The 17,948-nt window shown below is 36.3% G+C and overlaps 1 protein-coding gene across 2 annotated transcripts in view; it reads right to left on the reverse strand.

The window, feature by feature from the left end:
* Positions 1-12,199: 12,199 nt before the first annotated feature.
* Positions 12,200-17,948, reverse strand: part of ITGB1 (integrin subunit beta 1) — a 48,056-nt gene continuing 42,307 nt past the window's right edge. For both annotated transcript variants that reach the window (XM_024574775.4, XM_045183706.2), the window contains exon 16: positions 12,200-13,433. In XM_024574775.4, coding sequence (XP_024430543.1) covers positions 13,368-13,433 — 66 coding nt within the window. In that variant the 3' untranslated portion in view covers positions 12,200-13,367. The remainder of the gene's footprint in view (positions 13,434-17,948) is intronic.

A 17,948-nucleotide genomic window follows, 5' to 3' on the forward strand; every position in this document is an offset into this window, starting at 1 on the left:
AATCCCTCCCATTGACTTGCCAAGAACAATCAAGGCTCAACTACAACAGGAGGGTGCACACAGCCCACAGGAAGGGGTTGGGGACAGGGAAGAGCACCGGAAGCACCCAGCTCAGGTGACCTGAAAGGCTGCACTACTGGGCCCCACAGAAAACCTACTCTTGGTTTGGCCAAAAAGTCTGTATGGTTTTTCTGTAAAATAAAAGACACATTTTAGTTTCACCAGTAACTTCATTGATTTAGATATTTTGAATATGTCGGCTCCCTCCTGCTATTGGCTTATGGTGGGTAGAGGCCAGGGATGCTGCTAAACATCTTCCAATGCATAAGACAGCTTCACAGAAAAGAATCATTTTGCCAAAATGTCAATAATACCAAGAAACTTCGCAAACCACTTTTGACACATTTGATCAGTCACAGCACTTTCTCCATACACAGCAGAAGTCATTTTTTGCATTTCAGTTACATTTTTACTTTTCTTGAAATAATATAGTATAATATGCCAAAAATATTGCTTATTTTCTTCCATTTTCAATATTAAAATGGCTGCACAAAATTCACCCATTTTGATGTTTTTTTTAAAATGCACACTGATATGAAAGCTGTCACAATACAACCTAACAAAATTGTTTTGAAGGAAGTTAAACTTTTTGTCCAACCCAATACATAAATCCATTCTACCAAGACTGGGAGACACGGCAGTTCTAACTAATACACGGAAACAAACAAGGAGGCAAATGAGGAGTCAAAGACTCATATCCAAAATGAAAGAACAGAAAAAACTCGAGAAAAAGAACTAAACAGATGGAGACAAGCAATATAGCAGATGAAGTGTTCAAAACACTGGTTATAAGGATGCTCAATGAACAGGGGAAGAGTAAAGGAACTTAGTGAAAACTTCAACAAAGGGATAGGAAACATAAAACTAGAGATATAAAACATAAAAGTGAACCAGTCAGAAATAAAAACTGCATTTCAGGGAATCAAAAGTAGAACTAATTAAGCCAGGAATTAAGTGAGCAACTGGGAAGAAAAGGAAGAAGAAAGCATCCAATCAGCACAGAAAACAAACAAACAAAAGAATCCAAAAATAGAGGGCAATGAAAGGAGCCTCTGGCTGAACTTCAAGCATACCAACATTTGCTGGAAAGACAAGAGGGAGCAAGAAATTGAAAATTTACTTGAAAAAATAATGATTGAAAACTTCCCTAACCTGGTGATAGAAATAGACATACAAGACCTGAAAACACAGACTCCCAAAAAAGATGAACCCAAATATCCCACACCAAGATACATACAATTAAAATGCCAAAGATTAAAAACAAACAGAATCTTTTTTAAAAATTTAATCTTTACTGAATTCCTTAAAATTACCATTTAGTCTGCTTAAACCCACCTCCCTCTAGAATCACCACACTGTTATCCATGTCCAATAGTCCTTTTTCCTTTTTACTCAGTCCCTCCTTCCCCCAAGCTGCCCCCTAAAATAGCTGTCATCCTGCAACCCTACTATGACTCTCCCCATTTTCCTTGTTCAGTTTGTTCATTAGATTCCACATATGCATGAAATCATGTTATTTGTCTTTCTCTGACTGGCTTATTTCACTTAACATAATGTTCTCCGGGTCCATCCACACTGCCACAAAGGATAGAATTTTCTTTTTTATGGACTTGTAGTATTCCATTGTATAAATGTCCCATTGTGGTTTTTTCCACTCATTTACTGATAAACACTTGGGCTGCTTCCATATATTGGTGATTGTAAATAACGCTGCAATGAACATAGTGGTGCTTATGTTCTTTTGAATGTAGTGTTTTTGGTTCCTCTGGATATATTCTCAGAAGTGGAATTGCTGCGTCAACAGAAAGATCCATTTCTAATTTTTTGAGGTATCTCCATCCTACTTTCCACAGTGGCTGCATCACTCTGGACACCCACCAACAGTGGAAAAGGGTTCCCCTTTATCCACATCCTCACCCGCACTTGTTGATTTATTGATGACACCCATTCTGGCAGGTGTGAGATGGTATCTCATTGTGGTTTTAATTTGCATTTCTATGATAATTAGTGGCATTGATCAACTTTAATATGTCTACTGGCCAACTGTATGTCCTCTTTGGAGAAGTGTCTATTCAGGTCCTATGCCCATTTTTTAAATTGGGTTGTTTTTTTGGTGTTGAGTTTTGTAAGGACTTTATACATTTTGGATATTAATCCCTTATCAGATGTGTTGGCCAATATGTTCTCCCATTCTGTGGGTTGTCCCTTAATTTTGTTGAATTCCTTTGCTGTGCAATAGCATTTTAGATTGATGTAGTCCCATTTGTTTATTTTTTCTTTTGTTTCCCTTACCTGGGGAAGATATATCCAATGAAAAGTTACTATGAACAATGTCTGAGATTTTGCTGTTTTCTTCTAGGATTTTTATGGTTTGGGGTCTAACATATAAGTCTTTGATCCATTTTGAATTAATTCTTGTGTGTTGTGTAAGAACATAGTCTAGTTTCATTTTTTTAACAGATCTGTTCAATTTTCCCAACACCATTTATTGAAGAAACTATCTTTAGCCCATTATATGTGCTTGCTTCCTCTACCAAATATTGACTATAAAGTTGTAGATTTATTTCTGGGCTCTCTATTCTGTTCCATTGATCTATGTGTCTGTTTTTATGCCAGTACCATGCTTTTTGGATTACTATAGCCTTGCAGTATAGATTGATGTTAGGTAGTGTGATTCCTCTTTTTCTTTCTCAGGATTGCTGTTGCTATGCAAGGCTTTATGTAGTTCCATACAAACTTTTGAAGTATTTGATCTAGTTCTGTGAAATACATCATTGGAATCTTGATGTGAATTGCACTGAATCTATAGATTACTTTGGGTAGTATGGACATTTTAATAATGTTAATTTTTCCTATCCATGAGTACAACATGAGTTTACACTTATTTGTATCTTCTTCACTTTCTTCAGTGTCTTATAACTTTCTGAATAGAGGTCTTTTATATCCTTGGTTAACCGGGTTTATTCCTAGGTATTTTATTCTTTTTGAAACAATTGTGAATGGGATTGTTTTTTTTTTTTATTTCCCTTTCTGTTAGTTCATTATTGGCATATAAAAATGCAACTGATTTCTGGATATTAATTTTGTATCCTGATATTTTGTTGAATTCATTTATCAGTTCTAGTAGTTTCTTGGTGGAATCTTTGGGAATATCTATGTATAGTATCAAGTCATCTGCAAATAAAGACAGTTTTCCTACATCCTTTATAATTTCGAAGCATTTTATTTCCTCTTCTTGTCTGATTGCTGTGGCTAGGACTTCCAGTACTATGTTGAAAAACAGAGGTGAAAATAGAAAACACTTTTAGTTTTTGCTCCTTGACTATGATGCTGGCAGTGGGTTTGTCATATGTGGCCTTTATTTTGTTTAGGTATGTCCCCTCTATTCCCACTTTCCTGAGTTTTTTTCATAAATGGGTGCTGGATTTTATCAAATTCTTTTTCTCCATCTATTGATATGATCATGTGTTTTTTATGCTTTATTTTGTTTATGTGGTGAATCACACATCTTGAATTCCGAGCATTGTACCAACCTTTCCTTCCCAGAATAAATCCCATTTGATCATCCTGTATGGTCTTTTTGATGTATTGCTGTATTTGGCTTGCTAATATTTTCTTGAGGATTTTAGCATCTATGTTTACCAGAGCTATTGGTCTATAATTTTCTTTGTAGTGTCCATCTGGTTTTGGAATTAGGATAATGCTGTGCTTGTAAAATGAGTTGGGAAGTCTTGCCTCCTATTGAAGTTTATGAAATAGTTTGAGAATATGTGTTATGTCTCGGAATGTTTGGTAAAATTCACCTGTGAAGGTACCCAGTCCAGGGCTTTTGTTTGTTGGGAGTTTTTTGATTACTGCTTCAATTTCGCTAGATGTAATCTACTAACACTCTCTGATTCTTCTTAGTTTTGGAATAATGTATGTTTCTAGGAATTTATCCACTTCATTCAGTTTGTCCAGTTCGTTGGCATTTAGTTATAAGAAAATATTAATTTTCTTAACAATCCCTTGTATTTCTTTGGTGTCAGTTAACTTCTCTTTCATTTCTGATTTTATTTGTGGCCTTTCTTTTCTTTTCTTGATGAGACTAGTTATAAGCTTTGTTCATCTTGTTTATCTTATCCAAGAACCAGCTCTTGGATTCATTGATCCTTTGTATCATTTTTTAAGACTCTATTTCATTTACTTCTGATCTTTATTTTCTTTCTTCTACTTGCTTTTGGATTTGTTTTTCAAGTTCCTGTAAGAGTGAAGTTATATTGGGTTTTGAGCTTTTTCTTGTTTTTGAGATAGGCCTGTTGTTGAATTTCCCTTTTAGGGTTGCTTTCCTGGTGTCCCACCATATTTTGTATTGTTCTGTCCTCAGATTCATTTGTTTCAAGGTATCTTTTGATTTCTTCCTTGATCTTGTTGTTGACCCATTCATTGTTAAATAACGTTTTTTTAGCTCATGTCTGTGTTTTTCAGGTTTCTTCTTGTGATTTCTAGTTACATCACATTGTGGTCAGAGAAGATGTTTGATATGACTTCAGTCTTCTTAAATTAATTGAGTCCTATCATGTGGTCTATACTAAAAAACTTCCATGTGCACTTGAAAAGTATATATACTGCTCTGGGGTGAAGATATCAATTAAATCCATTTGATCTAGTTTGTCATTTAAGGCCACTGTCTCTTTGTTATCTCCCTGGAAGATCTATCCATTGAGGAAAATGGGGTGTTAAAATCTCCAGCAAAGAATCTATTTCTGTTGATTTCTCCCTTTATGTCCATCAAGATGTGCTTTACATAATAGGTGCTCCTATGTTGGATGAGTAAATGTTTACTAAGGTTACAGCCGCTTGTTGGATTGTTCCCTTTATCATTATGTAATGTCCTTCTTTGTGTCTTACTATAGTTTTGGTTTAAAAGTCTATTTGGTCAGCTGTAAGTACTGCCACCCATTTTTTTTTTCTTTTCCATTTGTGTGATATATCTTTTTGCATCCCTTTAATCTTAGTTTGTATGTACCTTTTGATCTGAGAAAGGTCTCTTGAAGGCAGCATATATATGTGTTTTTATCCACTCAACTATTCTATCTTTTGCTTAGAGCATTTAACGTGATTATTGATAGATATCTATGTAGTGTATTTTATTGTTAGACTAAATTACTGCGGGTTTTTTCCCCCTTTTTTTCTTCTCTTCTTAGAGCAAGGCCTTTAATATTTGTTGGAGTACTGTTGTTAAGAAACTCCTTTAGATTTTATTTTTTTAAATCTGGGAAGCTCCTCATTTCTCCTTCAATTTTAAATGATAGCCTTCTTGGGTAAAGCAGTCTTCCTTGAAGGTCCTTGCTTTTCATCATCTTGACTATTTCCCGCCACTCCTTTATGGCCTGAAATGCTTCTGTTAGTTCATCAGAAGGCAGTCTAATTAGTGCTCCCTTTTATCTAATTACCTGTTTTTTCTCTTGCAGTTTACAATTGTTTGTCTTTAAGCTTTGTCATTTTATTATTTTTTGTTTTAATTATTTAAATATATTTTATTGATTATGCTATTACAGTTGTCCTATTTTTTCTTTTCCTTTATTCTCCTCTGCCCTACACCCCACCTCCCACCAGCATTTCACACCCTAGTTCATATCCTGGGGTCATGCATATAAGTTCTTTGGCTTCTCCATTTGCTATACAATTAACCTCCCTGTCTATATTGTATCTACCATTTATGCTTCTAATTCCCTGTACCTTTTCCCCTGCTCTCCCCACTCCTCTCCAATGATAACCCTCCACGTGATCTCCATTTCTGTGACTCTGTTCCTTTTCTAGTTGTTTAATTTGTTTTTGTTTTCGATAGTTGTGTTTGTTGTCATTTTATTCTTCTTATTTTTGATCTTCTTTTATTAGATAAGTCTCTTTAACACTTCATATATTTAAGTGGTGATGATGAAATCTTTAACTTGACCTTATCTAAGAAGCACTTTATCTGTCCTTCCACCCTAAATGATAGCTTTGCTGGATAGAGTACTCTTGTATGTAGGTCCTTGCCTTTCATGAGATCCTTGAATACTTTCCAGCCCCTTCTTGCCTGCAAGGTTTCTTTTGAAACATCAGCTGACAGTCTTATGGGCACTCCTTTGTAGGTAACTGTCTCCTTTTCTCTTCTGCTTTTAAGATTCTCTCCTTATTTCAATCTTGTAATATCTCATCTTCAATAATGTAATTATGATGTGCCTTGGTACACACTTGGGTACAACTTCCTTATGTCCAAGGAAGTTGTACCCAAGTACAGACTCTGAGCTTCCTGGACTTCCTGGAAGTCTATTTCCTTTGCCAGATTGGGGAAGTTCTCTCTGATTATTTGTTCCAGTAAGTTTTCAATTTCTTCTTTCTCTTCTTCTGGCACCCTTATGATTCAGATGTTGGAATATTTCAAGTTGTCCCAAAGGTTCCTAACCCTCTCCTCATTGTTTTGAATTCTTGTGTCTTTATTCTGTTCTGGTTGAATGTTTACTTCTTCTGTCTGCTCCAAATCATTAACTTGAGTCCTGGTTTCCTTCCCATCACTGTTGGTTCCCTTTGTATTTCTGTATTTCACTTTGCAGAGCCTTCACATTTTCCTCTATTTTGCAACCATACTCAACCATTTATTTGAAAATCCTGATTACCAGTGTTTTGAACTGTGCTTCTGGTAGGTTGGCTATGTCTTCACTGCTAAGTTCGATTTTTGGAGCTTTGATCTGTTCTTTCATTTGGGCCATATTTCTTTATTTTGGGGCACCTGTTATGTTGTAATGAGTGGGACCTTAGGTATTCGCTAGGGCGGGGCAACCCATGCCCTTGGGCAGTGGTGTTGTATGTGGAGGAGGGTTTAGAGAGGGAACAATGCCTATTGCTTGGCTCTCTGCCGGCTTTCAGTCACTTCCCCCACTACCCACAAGCAGATCAGTTCTTCTGATACTGATTTCCAGATGGGTGGTCTTGTGTACCTTCTAGGACTGTGTGGGCCTGTCCAATGAACTCTCCTGTGAGGCTAGGAATTTTTTCCAATGCCGCAACCTCCACAGATTTTTACAGTCAGAGGTTTGGAGACTATATCCCCGTGCTGGAACCCTGGGTTGCAATGTCTGTCTCACCCTCCAGTTGTTCCTCCCAATTTATCCGCAAGCAAATGTGGGACCACCTGCTCTGCCAGCCACCACCTTGCCCACCTGATCCTCTAGCTGCTGTCTTGCTTGGAGTCCTCTCTGCCCCTCCTACCAGTCTGGATGTTTCTTCTTTAATCCTTGGTTGTCAGACCTCCATACCTTTCAATTTTCTGGCAGTTCTGGTTGTTTTTTGTTTTTAAGTTTGTTATCCTCCTTTCGGTTGTGCGAGGTGGCAAAAATCTATCTACCTACACCTCCATCTAGGCTGGAAGAGGGATTATAAACCTTGTCATTTTAATCATGTGTGTCCACGTAGGCCTCATTGGGTCCAGCTTGTTGGGGACTCTTCTGAGCTTCCTGGACTTGTGTTTCCTTTTCATTCACTAGTTTAGGGAAGTTTTTGGTCATTATTTCTTCAAATAGATTCTTGATCCCTTGCTCACTATTCTCCTGATATTTCCATGATGCATATATTGTTATGCTTCATGTTGTCCATGTTTCTTAAACTCTCCTTAGCTTTTTAAATTTTTTCTTTTTGCTGCTCTGCCTGGGTCTTTTTTTCTACCTTGTCTGCCAAATCACTCATCTGGTCCTGTACCTCATCTAATCTAGTTTATTCCTTCCAGTGTATTGTTTATTTCAGATATTGCATTCTTTATTTCTGACTGGACCTTTTGTACAGTTTCTATGTCTTTTTTCATGCTGTTGAGTATCTTTATAATCATTACTCTAAACTCTCTATTTGGTAAATTGCTTGCCTCTATTTCATCTGTCTTCTAAAGAATTTTCTTGTTCTTTAATTTGGTACCCATTCCTTTGTCTTCCCATTTCAGCTCCTTATTTGTATTTTCCTCTTTAATTGCTAAACTAATCAGTTGTTGATCTAATCTATCTGTAATCAGCAACCTGGCATAACACTGGGTGGGGCATGTAATTCTTGTGGGTGGGGCTAATGCTTCCCCTCAGGCTGATGCCATTTGCAGGGTGTGGTCTGCCTGAGAAAGATGACTTCTGCAGGGTGGAGAACAACTCAGCACAGCAATCCTGGTGGCTGTTCCTTTAGTTGTCTCCTCAGAGTCACCAAAGTCTCCTCAAGTGTCTCTTCTATTCTTCAAATGAAATTTTCTGCATTGGCCCTTTAGGAGGCTTTTTGTGGGTCCAGTTGTCTCTCCCTAGCAGACAGAAACCCTGCTGTTTTTCATAGCTAGATATCATCTGGGTTCCTTTCTGGCTCTGGTGTGTAGGCTGGGGAACCCAGCTTGTAGTTTAGACCTCACTCTTCTCAGCGGGAACCCCCCAGCTGTTGAAATATCCCTCTGGAATTCAGCTGCTGCCTGTGGGAGCTGAGGCAGCCCTCTCGCACCTCTTCCACCCTCTCTATCAGTCTTGTGGTGGTGAAATGGTTTCTTCTGTCTGTCTGTGGTTATAAGGCTTCTCTCAGCTAGTATTCGTTGGTTAGTTGGGATGATTTCAGAGAGAATCTTAAAAGCAGCAAGAGAAAGTTACCTGCAAGGGAGTTCCAGTAAGACTGTTAGCTAATTTCTCAACAGAAACTATTCAGGCCAAAAGGGACTGGCATGAAATATTACAAAAAAAGAAAATCAAAGACCTACTACTAAGACAGTTAAAAGTGAACGTGACATGAGAGTTTCCCAGACACGAAAAAGTAATGGAGTTCATCACCACCAAACCAGTTTTATAAGAAATCTTAAAGGGTCTTTAAAACGAAGAATAAAATATAGATAATATGAATAACAGAAAGGTAATAAATGCATATCCATCAACAATTACTTCAAAGAAATTAAATGCTCCAATCAATAGATAAATGGTGGCTGAATGGATAATGACCATTACATGTGTCACTGTGAGAAACGCACTTCATATTGAAAGACACCCACAGAATGAAAGGGATTGAAAAAGATACTTCATAAAAATGGTAATAAGAAACTGCTGGTGTAGCAATACTTACACCAGACAAAATAGACTTTAAAACAAAGGGTATAACAAGAAACAGAAGGACTCAGCAATTTCATACCTGGGTATTTATCTGAAGAAACCCAAAACACTAAAAAGACATATATATACATATCTCCATGTGTTTACCCACAGCATTATTTACAATTGCCAAGATATGAAAGCAACCTAAGTCTCTATCAGCAGATGAATGGATAAAGAAAAAATGATGCATATATACAATCAAATATGATTTAGCCATAAAAATGAAATTATACAATCTGTAACAACATGGATGGACCTAGAGCGTCATGGATTGAGTGAAATAAGTGAGACAAATAAAGACAAATGGCAGATGATTTCACTTACATGTGGAATCTAAAGAACACACACACACACATGCACAAAATGAACAAGCAGAATAGAAAAAGACTCAGACTCATAGATACCAAGAGCATTTGAGGGAGGGGGTGTAGAGAAGTTGGTTGAAAAGGTAAAGGGATTATAAAAAGTACAAACTAGTAGTTACAGAATAGTCACAGGGATGTGAAGTACAGCATAGGAAATATAGTCAATAATTTTGTAAAAACTATATATGGTGTCAGATGGGTACTACATTTCTTGAGGTGATCGCTTTGTAAGTTATATGTCTAATCACGTGGTTGTACACCCGAAAGTAATGTAATATTGTACATCAATTTTAATGGAAAAAATTAAAAATATTTTTTACAAAAAGGAAAAACCAGAAAAAAAAGATAATTCTGCTTAATATAGGGATGAAACCTATCTCCTAGTGTAGTGCAGATGGGGGAGGAGGAAGAGATAAAGATTTACCCAATATCATTTAGAGAGCTCAAAGATAGTCTGAAAATGTACTTTACCATATTACTCATGTCCACAGTACACCTTTTTTTTGATATATTTATTGATTATGCTATTACAGTTGTCCCATTTCCGCTCCTTCACTCAACTCCATCCTGCCCACCCCCTCCCTCCCACATTCCTCCCCTATAGTTTGTGTCCATGGGTCATACTTATAAGTTCTTTGGCTTCTACATTTCCTACACTATTCTTACCCTCCCCCGTCTATTTTCCACCTATCATCTATTCTACTTATTCTCTGTACCTTTCCACCCTCTCTCCCCCTCCCACTCCCCTGTTGATAACTCTCCATGTGAGCTCCATTTCTGTGGTTCTGTTTCTGTTCTAGTTGTTTGCTTTTGTTTTTGTTTTAGGTGTGGTTGTTAATAACGGTGAGTTTGCTGTCATTTTTACTGTTAACATTTTTTATCTTCTTTTTCTTAGATAAGTCCCTTTAACATTTCATATAAGGGCTTGGTGATGATGAACTCCTTTAACTTATCCTTTAACTTGACCTTATCTGAGAAGCACTTTATCTGCCCTTCCATTCTAAATGATAGCTTTGCTGGATACAGTAATCTTGGATGTAGGCCCTTGCCTTTCATAACCTGGAATACTTCTTGCCAGCCCCTTCTTGCCTGTAAGGTCTCTTTGGAGAAATCAGCTGACATTCTTATGGGAACCCCTTTGTAGGTAACTGTCGCCTTTTCTCTTGCTGCTTCTAAGATTCTCTCCTTCTGCTTAATCTTAGGTAATGCAATTATGATGTGCCTTGGTGTGGTCCTCCTTGGGTCCAGCTTCTTTGGGACTCTCTGAGCTTCCTGGACTTCCTGGAAGTCTATTTCCTTTGCCAGATGAGGGAAGTTCTCCTTCATTATTTGTTCAAATAAGTTTTCAATTTTTTGTTCTTCCTCTTCTCCTTCTGGCACCCCTATAATTTGGATGTTGGAACATTTCAAGATGTCCTGGAGGTTCCTAAGCCTCTCTTCATTTTTCCAAGTTCTTGTTTCTTCATTCTTTTCTGGTTGGATGTTTCTTTCTTCCTTCTGGTCCACACTGTTGATTTGAGTCCCAGTTTCCTTCGCATCACTATTGGTTCCCTGTACATTTTCCTTTGTTTCTCTTAGCATAGGCTTCATTTTTTCATCTAGTTTTCGAACAAATTCAACCAATTCTGTGAGCGCCTTAATAAGCAGTGTTTTGAACTGTGCATCTGATAGGTTGACTATCTCTTCCTCGCTTAGTTGTATTTTTTCTGGAGCTTTGAAGTGTTCTATCATTTGGGCCATTATTATTTTATTTTTTATTTTTTGTCTTGGCACATGTTACTTAAAGGGGCAGAGCCTTAGGTGTTCACTGGGGCAAGGTAATGCTGGTAGCTGCGCTGTGACCCTGTACCTGGGGGAGGGGCCGAGAGGGAGCAATGGCGCCCGCTCCACTCTCCACCGGATTTCAGGCACTGCCTCCGCTACCCACAATCAAATTGGGCCCTGCTAGTGCTGGTTCCCGAGTGGGTGGGCTTGTGCACGCCTTAGGCCCCTGTGGGTCTCTCCAATGACCTCTCCTGTGAGGCTGGGAGTCTCTCCCGCTGCTGCCCCAACCCCCACGGGCACTTTCAATCAGAGGTTTGAGGCTTTATTTTCCCGCACTGGAGCGCTGGGTTACGCGGTCTGCTTCGCTCCCCGCCGTTCGTCCTGGTTTATCTGTGTGTGAGTGTGGGGCTGCAGGGTGCTACCCACTGCTCTGCCTGCCCCGTTCTCTGCCACTCTGAGTCAGGCCCTCTTGGTTTATCTGTGAGCGAATGTGGGGCCGCAGGGTCTGCTAGTGGTCAGACTACCTGTCCTGTTCGTCCCACACCCCGCCAGTCTCAGTCCCGCCATGGGCACGCGAGTCCTCTCCACCCCGGTGCCCGTCTCTGCCCCTCCTACCAGTCTGGATGTATGTTTCTTTTTTATCTACTTGGTGTTGGACTTCCTTGCCGTTGGATTTTCTGTCAGTTCTGGTTGTGTGAGGAGGCGCAGTGTGTCTACCTATGCCGCCATCTTGGTTCTCCCCAGTACATCTTTTTTTAAAGAACTATGTTTTTAGCTTCTTAAGTGAAATACCCACTCACCAGTAGTGTTTTATACCGAAACTCTTTAAGCTATAAAATTTTCATGCAAACACACTGACAAAATATACCAATATAGAATGAAAATATCCAATTTGTTATTTTAGGTCTTTTTATTTAATAAATAAATTCAGTAAACAGCATTGTAAAAAGTGAACTATTAAAATTAAAAGGCACTTAAAATAAGAATATGATTGATATGAAACAAAATGGGTAACTCAAACTGTGAGGAATAAGTACACAGTGGTCTGTTACATAGCACTGACTGAAAGTAAGGCTGGCATAGTGATAGTAATTGCATAAGTCCCAGTACAACTTCACATATTCATTAGGCAAATTTACAGCTAAAACATCAAAGAAAAAGTACTAATTAAAGAAAAGCCTTACCCCCAAATTATAGATACATTAAATGATTAGAAGTGGTGATGAAAAGCACCAGGCTTTAAACAAAACACAATAAAATAAACTCACCCAAAGGTCCCAATTCAGAATATACTATGTAAATTAAGACCTTTATGTATATAATGCTAAATTAATGATTTTTGCCTAAAATTTCCCAATATTTTTATCCAAGGTTTGACTTTATAAAGAGAAGGCAATAAAAGTTGCAAGATTAAGTAACTCTTAAAATGGCACACAGGTTTTTATTTAAAGCTGTTTCCCCTTCCTAACTGACATTTTCCCATCGCTTCTATAGATCAAATATTTCAAAACTATTTTACACAACTAACTCCTAAAACACTCATCTTTCAGATATGTCATCAGTCATGTCTAACAGTCAAGTAGCAAAAAAAATTTAAAACAATTCTAAGCTGGCTAGCAATACATTTACCTTTGACTTTCTTATAACTGAGAAGTAACATATCTGTAAAGCTAAAAATAAGTTTGAATACTTCATACTGAGAAACGCTCATCATTCTCACTACTTTAAACTATTGCCCTTTCAATCATCCTAAAAACATCATTTAATCCAATAAGCACTTGATTCAAATAGTCCAGGAGGAAAAGGATAAAAAGGCACAACATGACTTTAGCTGACAAGAATAAGTATCCTGTCTCAAGTCTTGTGTCAGTCCCTGGCATTGATTATAACATTATTTTCAAAATAATAGAAAAAATTTAAGATTATACATATTGTACATCTTTAAAACCTGCACATGAGTAAAACCCATGGTGACATTGCCCTAAAGCTACCTTATTCTGTGACTATGAAAATCATCACTACTTTGCATTCAGTGTTGTGTAATCTGTACAGGTAGTGCTCATTTTCCCTCATACTTCGGATTGACAACAGTTGTCACAGCACTCTTATAAATAGGATTTTCACCCTAAAAAAAAAAGTGAGAAAAATTATCAGTTACTCTACTAAAATCATGTAATATTATTTTATAAAACAATATTAAAAGCTACAGTCATTTTTGGAAGTTATTTATATCTAATTGGTCTAGATATCACACTCCATTTTTCAAAAACATATTAAAAGTTTACATTAATATGAAAAAGGGAAGTTTTACTCAATAGGTCTAAAGCTACCCTGTAATCTGGCATTATTCATTCATGAGTCCTTCCTCCACTGCAGAGTTCATTCAAGAACATCCTCCATGGCAGAGTGTTTCTGCTCTGGTTTCTCTCTTTTAATTAGCTTTGAATGCCTGTCTTAAGAAAGAATTAACTCTTTTGCCATCAACTGCCTAATTCTTAAGCCTTTACTGTGCACAGAGGATGCCTGCTAATTAAAGGGAACCCTTGGCTTTCATTTCTGTGAGGGAGGGAGGTGTTCTGAGGTTCTTCCACAAAAGTTGCTAATTTAGAGAGTTCTGGGGTAAGGTTTTCAGTGTCACTGAGGGCACTGAGACTCCACCAAGTCACTACATAACTAAATTTGCTTATAATGTTAACAAACATAATTACCACTCTTCATAAAATAATATTTATTATTCAATATGGTATCAGTAATATGTTTTAATTTTATTGTAACACTGTATTTTAATAAACAGTACTGAAATTAGGTCCAGTAAATGACTCAAGCCATAAACACAAGAATTCTTTCAAGATCCAGAAGTATACTGAGTAATATTTTAGGCAGAAAAATAACTAAAAGAAATATTTTTAAAAAATAAGAAAAAGAAAATGGAAAAAGGAAAAATTCACGATAGGCGGCTCAGGTAAAGAAAAATTTTAAAAAATTAAAAAGGGGAAAATAACATACAACCTCATACTTCCACTTTCTGAAAAAAGTCTCATGCTAATTGATACATTCAAATATCTGCTATAGCATTCTCTTTCCTCCTGGTCTTACAGACTGAAAGTAGGCTTGAAAGCCAAGTGAGAAATACAGCCCAATAATTCTCCATCAGTGAGAATTATTAAATTACAGTGAGTACAAATCAAATATTAAATAAAAACTTAAAACATTGAGGTTTTAGACAAAAATTATGATTTTAAAATGTTTCATTATATTTCACTATATTACTATTTGCAGTTAGTTTTTAAAAATATTTATAGAAAGCATATAAACTAATTTTTGCTGTTAAATTTTATTCACACTTCACTACAGAGTATATTTGGATCTGGCTTTCACTGCCACAATTTCTGCACTCTAGAAGGACACAGTCTGGTGGATGACAAACATGAACATAAGTCACTTTAATGTAGTACAATACAAAGTAGAATTATGTACACAATAGAAAATAGTGTAAGAAAAAAGGAATTGACTTTGAGATCAGAAACACTGTCATAGTGAAATTGAGTACAGATAAAAATATTGAAAGGTAAATAGAAATGTACGCAAATCAAAGTTCAAGGTGGAGGAAAAGGAATAGCACATTTATGCACAAATATCTATGGCTCAGAAGTTCTTAAGGGTGCACGTGGGAGTGTATGTTTTGAGGAGTGGGGAATGGAGAAAAGACAAGAAAGATGACAGTGCCAAATCAGGCAGGGTCCTCTATGCCATGCTAAACAGATGGGATTTTATCCTGTAGACAGGAAATCACTAAGGGGACATATAGCATATAAGGGCTAGGTCCTGAGAGACACCAAATAAACCACTATGATTTCAGCAGTTAATCTGAATACCAATTAAAACATGATGACATGCCTTAGCCCCAATCCCATGTCCCCCCATAGTGTAAAATACAGCTTGATTGGTCATTTTTTTTCAGAAATATGGAGGAACTAAGGATCACTCAAAAAAATAATATGGATGATAAAAATCATATATCAAATTCTGAGCTCTAATCCCAGCTGAAGACAATACATTATCACAAACATATTATAGCAGACATTTCACAATGGAGACAGTAAACTGGACCCTAGCAACTACATTCATAACAAGTTATAGAGTACAAATAAGTTATACTTGTTATTTCCAGCTATAGTACTGCCCATTCTTTCACATATGCTAGGAAAATAAATTATCACTTACTTAAGTTTATTTAAAATAATGCTTTAGGTAAATCTAATATTTAATCCTTAAGAATTATAAAGGAGGTAAAAAAAAAAAAAACAAAAAACCAGAAAACAAAAACCAAAAGAAGAAAAAAAAAAACACTTGTTATTGACAAGCCCACAGTACAATTTATACGGCAGAACTTACCTTTGGAGGAAAGTTTCCCTTTCATATATACAAACATTTACATTTATTATTTCAAAGTCCATTCAAAAAAAATTCAACATGCAAGGTTAGAGGTAAAATGAAACTATCTACATTAAGCATCATTTTGATAAACAAATATAATTCAGATTAGTTTTCAACATTCAGAATGCAACCCACCTCTATTCCCAACAAAAAGCAAAGCCTATTTAAATCAAGAGAATAGGATTATACTGAGAAATTTACTCAATAAAATTTCATCTTTGTGCTCACTCTGGAATAGCTAACAGGGGTAACTACAGAATCACCTCTACAAAATACATTACATATACAATGCATGACTGTGGGAGATTAGGAATCCATTTATTTTTACATAACAGCAGGGGAGAACATACTAAAGAATTTTTTAATCCACTTGAACAATTACAAAGTTGATAATCTGATTTTTCTAATGTCCCTACATGAGAGTCTTATGAGCTGAAATAATTACAGTGGTTGCTCATTATCCAAAATATGTTAATAATATAACTGATTGGCCCTGGCTGGTATAGCTTAGTGGATTGAGCGCAGGCTGTGAACCAAAGTCACTGGTTCGATTCCCAGTCAGGGCACATGCCTGGGTTGTAGGCCAGGTCCCCAGTGGGGGGTGCACAAGAAGCAACCACACACTGATGTTTCTCTCCCTCTCTTTCTCCTTCTGTTCCCCTCTGTCTAAAAATAAAATAAATAAAATCTTTAAAAATAAATAAATAAAAGATGACAAAACTCAAAATATATATATTTTATTATACATATATAGTTTATATATATGTGTGTGTGTGTATATATATAAATATATATAAATAATTTATATATATAATCAATCGACAAATTTTGGTCCCATATCAGAAAATGCTTCATAAGCCATGATTTATTTTAATTTCTTGATATTCATTCATTAAATTCTATTTTTCATTTACAGTTTAATTTTTCTTGACAAACCAACTCAGAATAATCTGTAGCAACTAGTTTGTCTGGATTTCACTAACGAATAGACATTTTTACATTTGCTGCTTTAATTATCCAAAATGCTTATTTTGGCTGAAAAAGTAACATTTCAGCCAAAAATTAAAAATTAAGTTAGCAATACAAACACTGAGTTTCCTTCAAAGTATAATTCAATACATGGTAAAGGTAAAGATTTTACCTTTTGGACATACAGAGTTTTTTCTTCTATGAGAAATAATCCTATGAAATTGTCAGTATTTGACTGCTTTGACATACCACAAAAAAAGAAAGAAAGAGTGAGGGAAAGTTCTGAGGAAGGAAGGGAGGAACAAAGAAGTGAAGAAAGAAACTCCAAGCAAATCAGTTTCCTTCTAAAAATCACTTTCTGGAAAGTACTATGTAAGAAAAAGAATGTGGCAAGTCTTAGACTAATATGAAAATGGAGCAACCTGCCTATATTTGAATCTATGTTTTTCTGCCGTGAATTTAACTTTGCCATTTCAAGCCTCAAAATCTGCTTAGAAATAAAAGGAAAATGGGACCAGTAATGGATTCTAATATTAATAATATTCCCTATACATCTAAAATTACTAACATTCTTGTATTAAGATCTTAGTTGCTATTATTTTAGAAGCAAAACTACAGTTTTGGTTTCTATGTAATAAAGTGATTTCCCTTTTACAATGTTTGTCCAATATAAGTTACAATAAATGTCAAAAGCTATAATGCTCCATAAAGACTGATCTATCTTTTCTTAATCAGGTAACAGAGTCTCCTGAAGAATATGTGATTGCTACCAGTGTAAGGTAGTGGATAACATGGAAATGGAGCCCAACTGCCTGGGTTTGAATCTCAGCTCTTCCACTGACAAGTTGTGAACTTGGACCAAGTTACCTAATCCTTCTTGTGCCCCAGTTTTCTCATGTGTGAAATCAGTAGTTGGGAAAGGAAAGAAGAATTCTATATGACCAGGAAGGAGAAATTGTTCTAATCACAATCTTTTTATCACAGAGTTTTAGGGGCTTATACTAAAATATTCTAGAAGCACTTCATGAAAATTCAGATATAAGGAAGAATCCTGTCCACTACTGGGAAGACAATGATAAATTTATCATCCAGATAAAACATAGGCCCACCAAAATAACTTGTCCTAGCTTACAGAAGAGGATAAGTGAGCCTTATTACAACTATGAAATTTTCAACTAAGTTTTTATTTAAAACTATAAACTTTTCTCTTTAAAGTCTTGGTTAGTTTTTTTCT

This window comes from Desmodus rotundus, chromosome 4, assembly GCF_022682495.2.
Source record: "Desmodus rotundus isolate HL8 chromosome 4, HLdesRot8A.1, whole genome shotgun sequence".
NCBI lineage: Eukaryota > Metazoa > Chordata > Mammalia > Chiroptera > Phyllostomidae > Desmodus > Desmodus rotundus.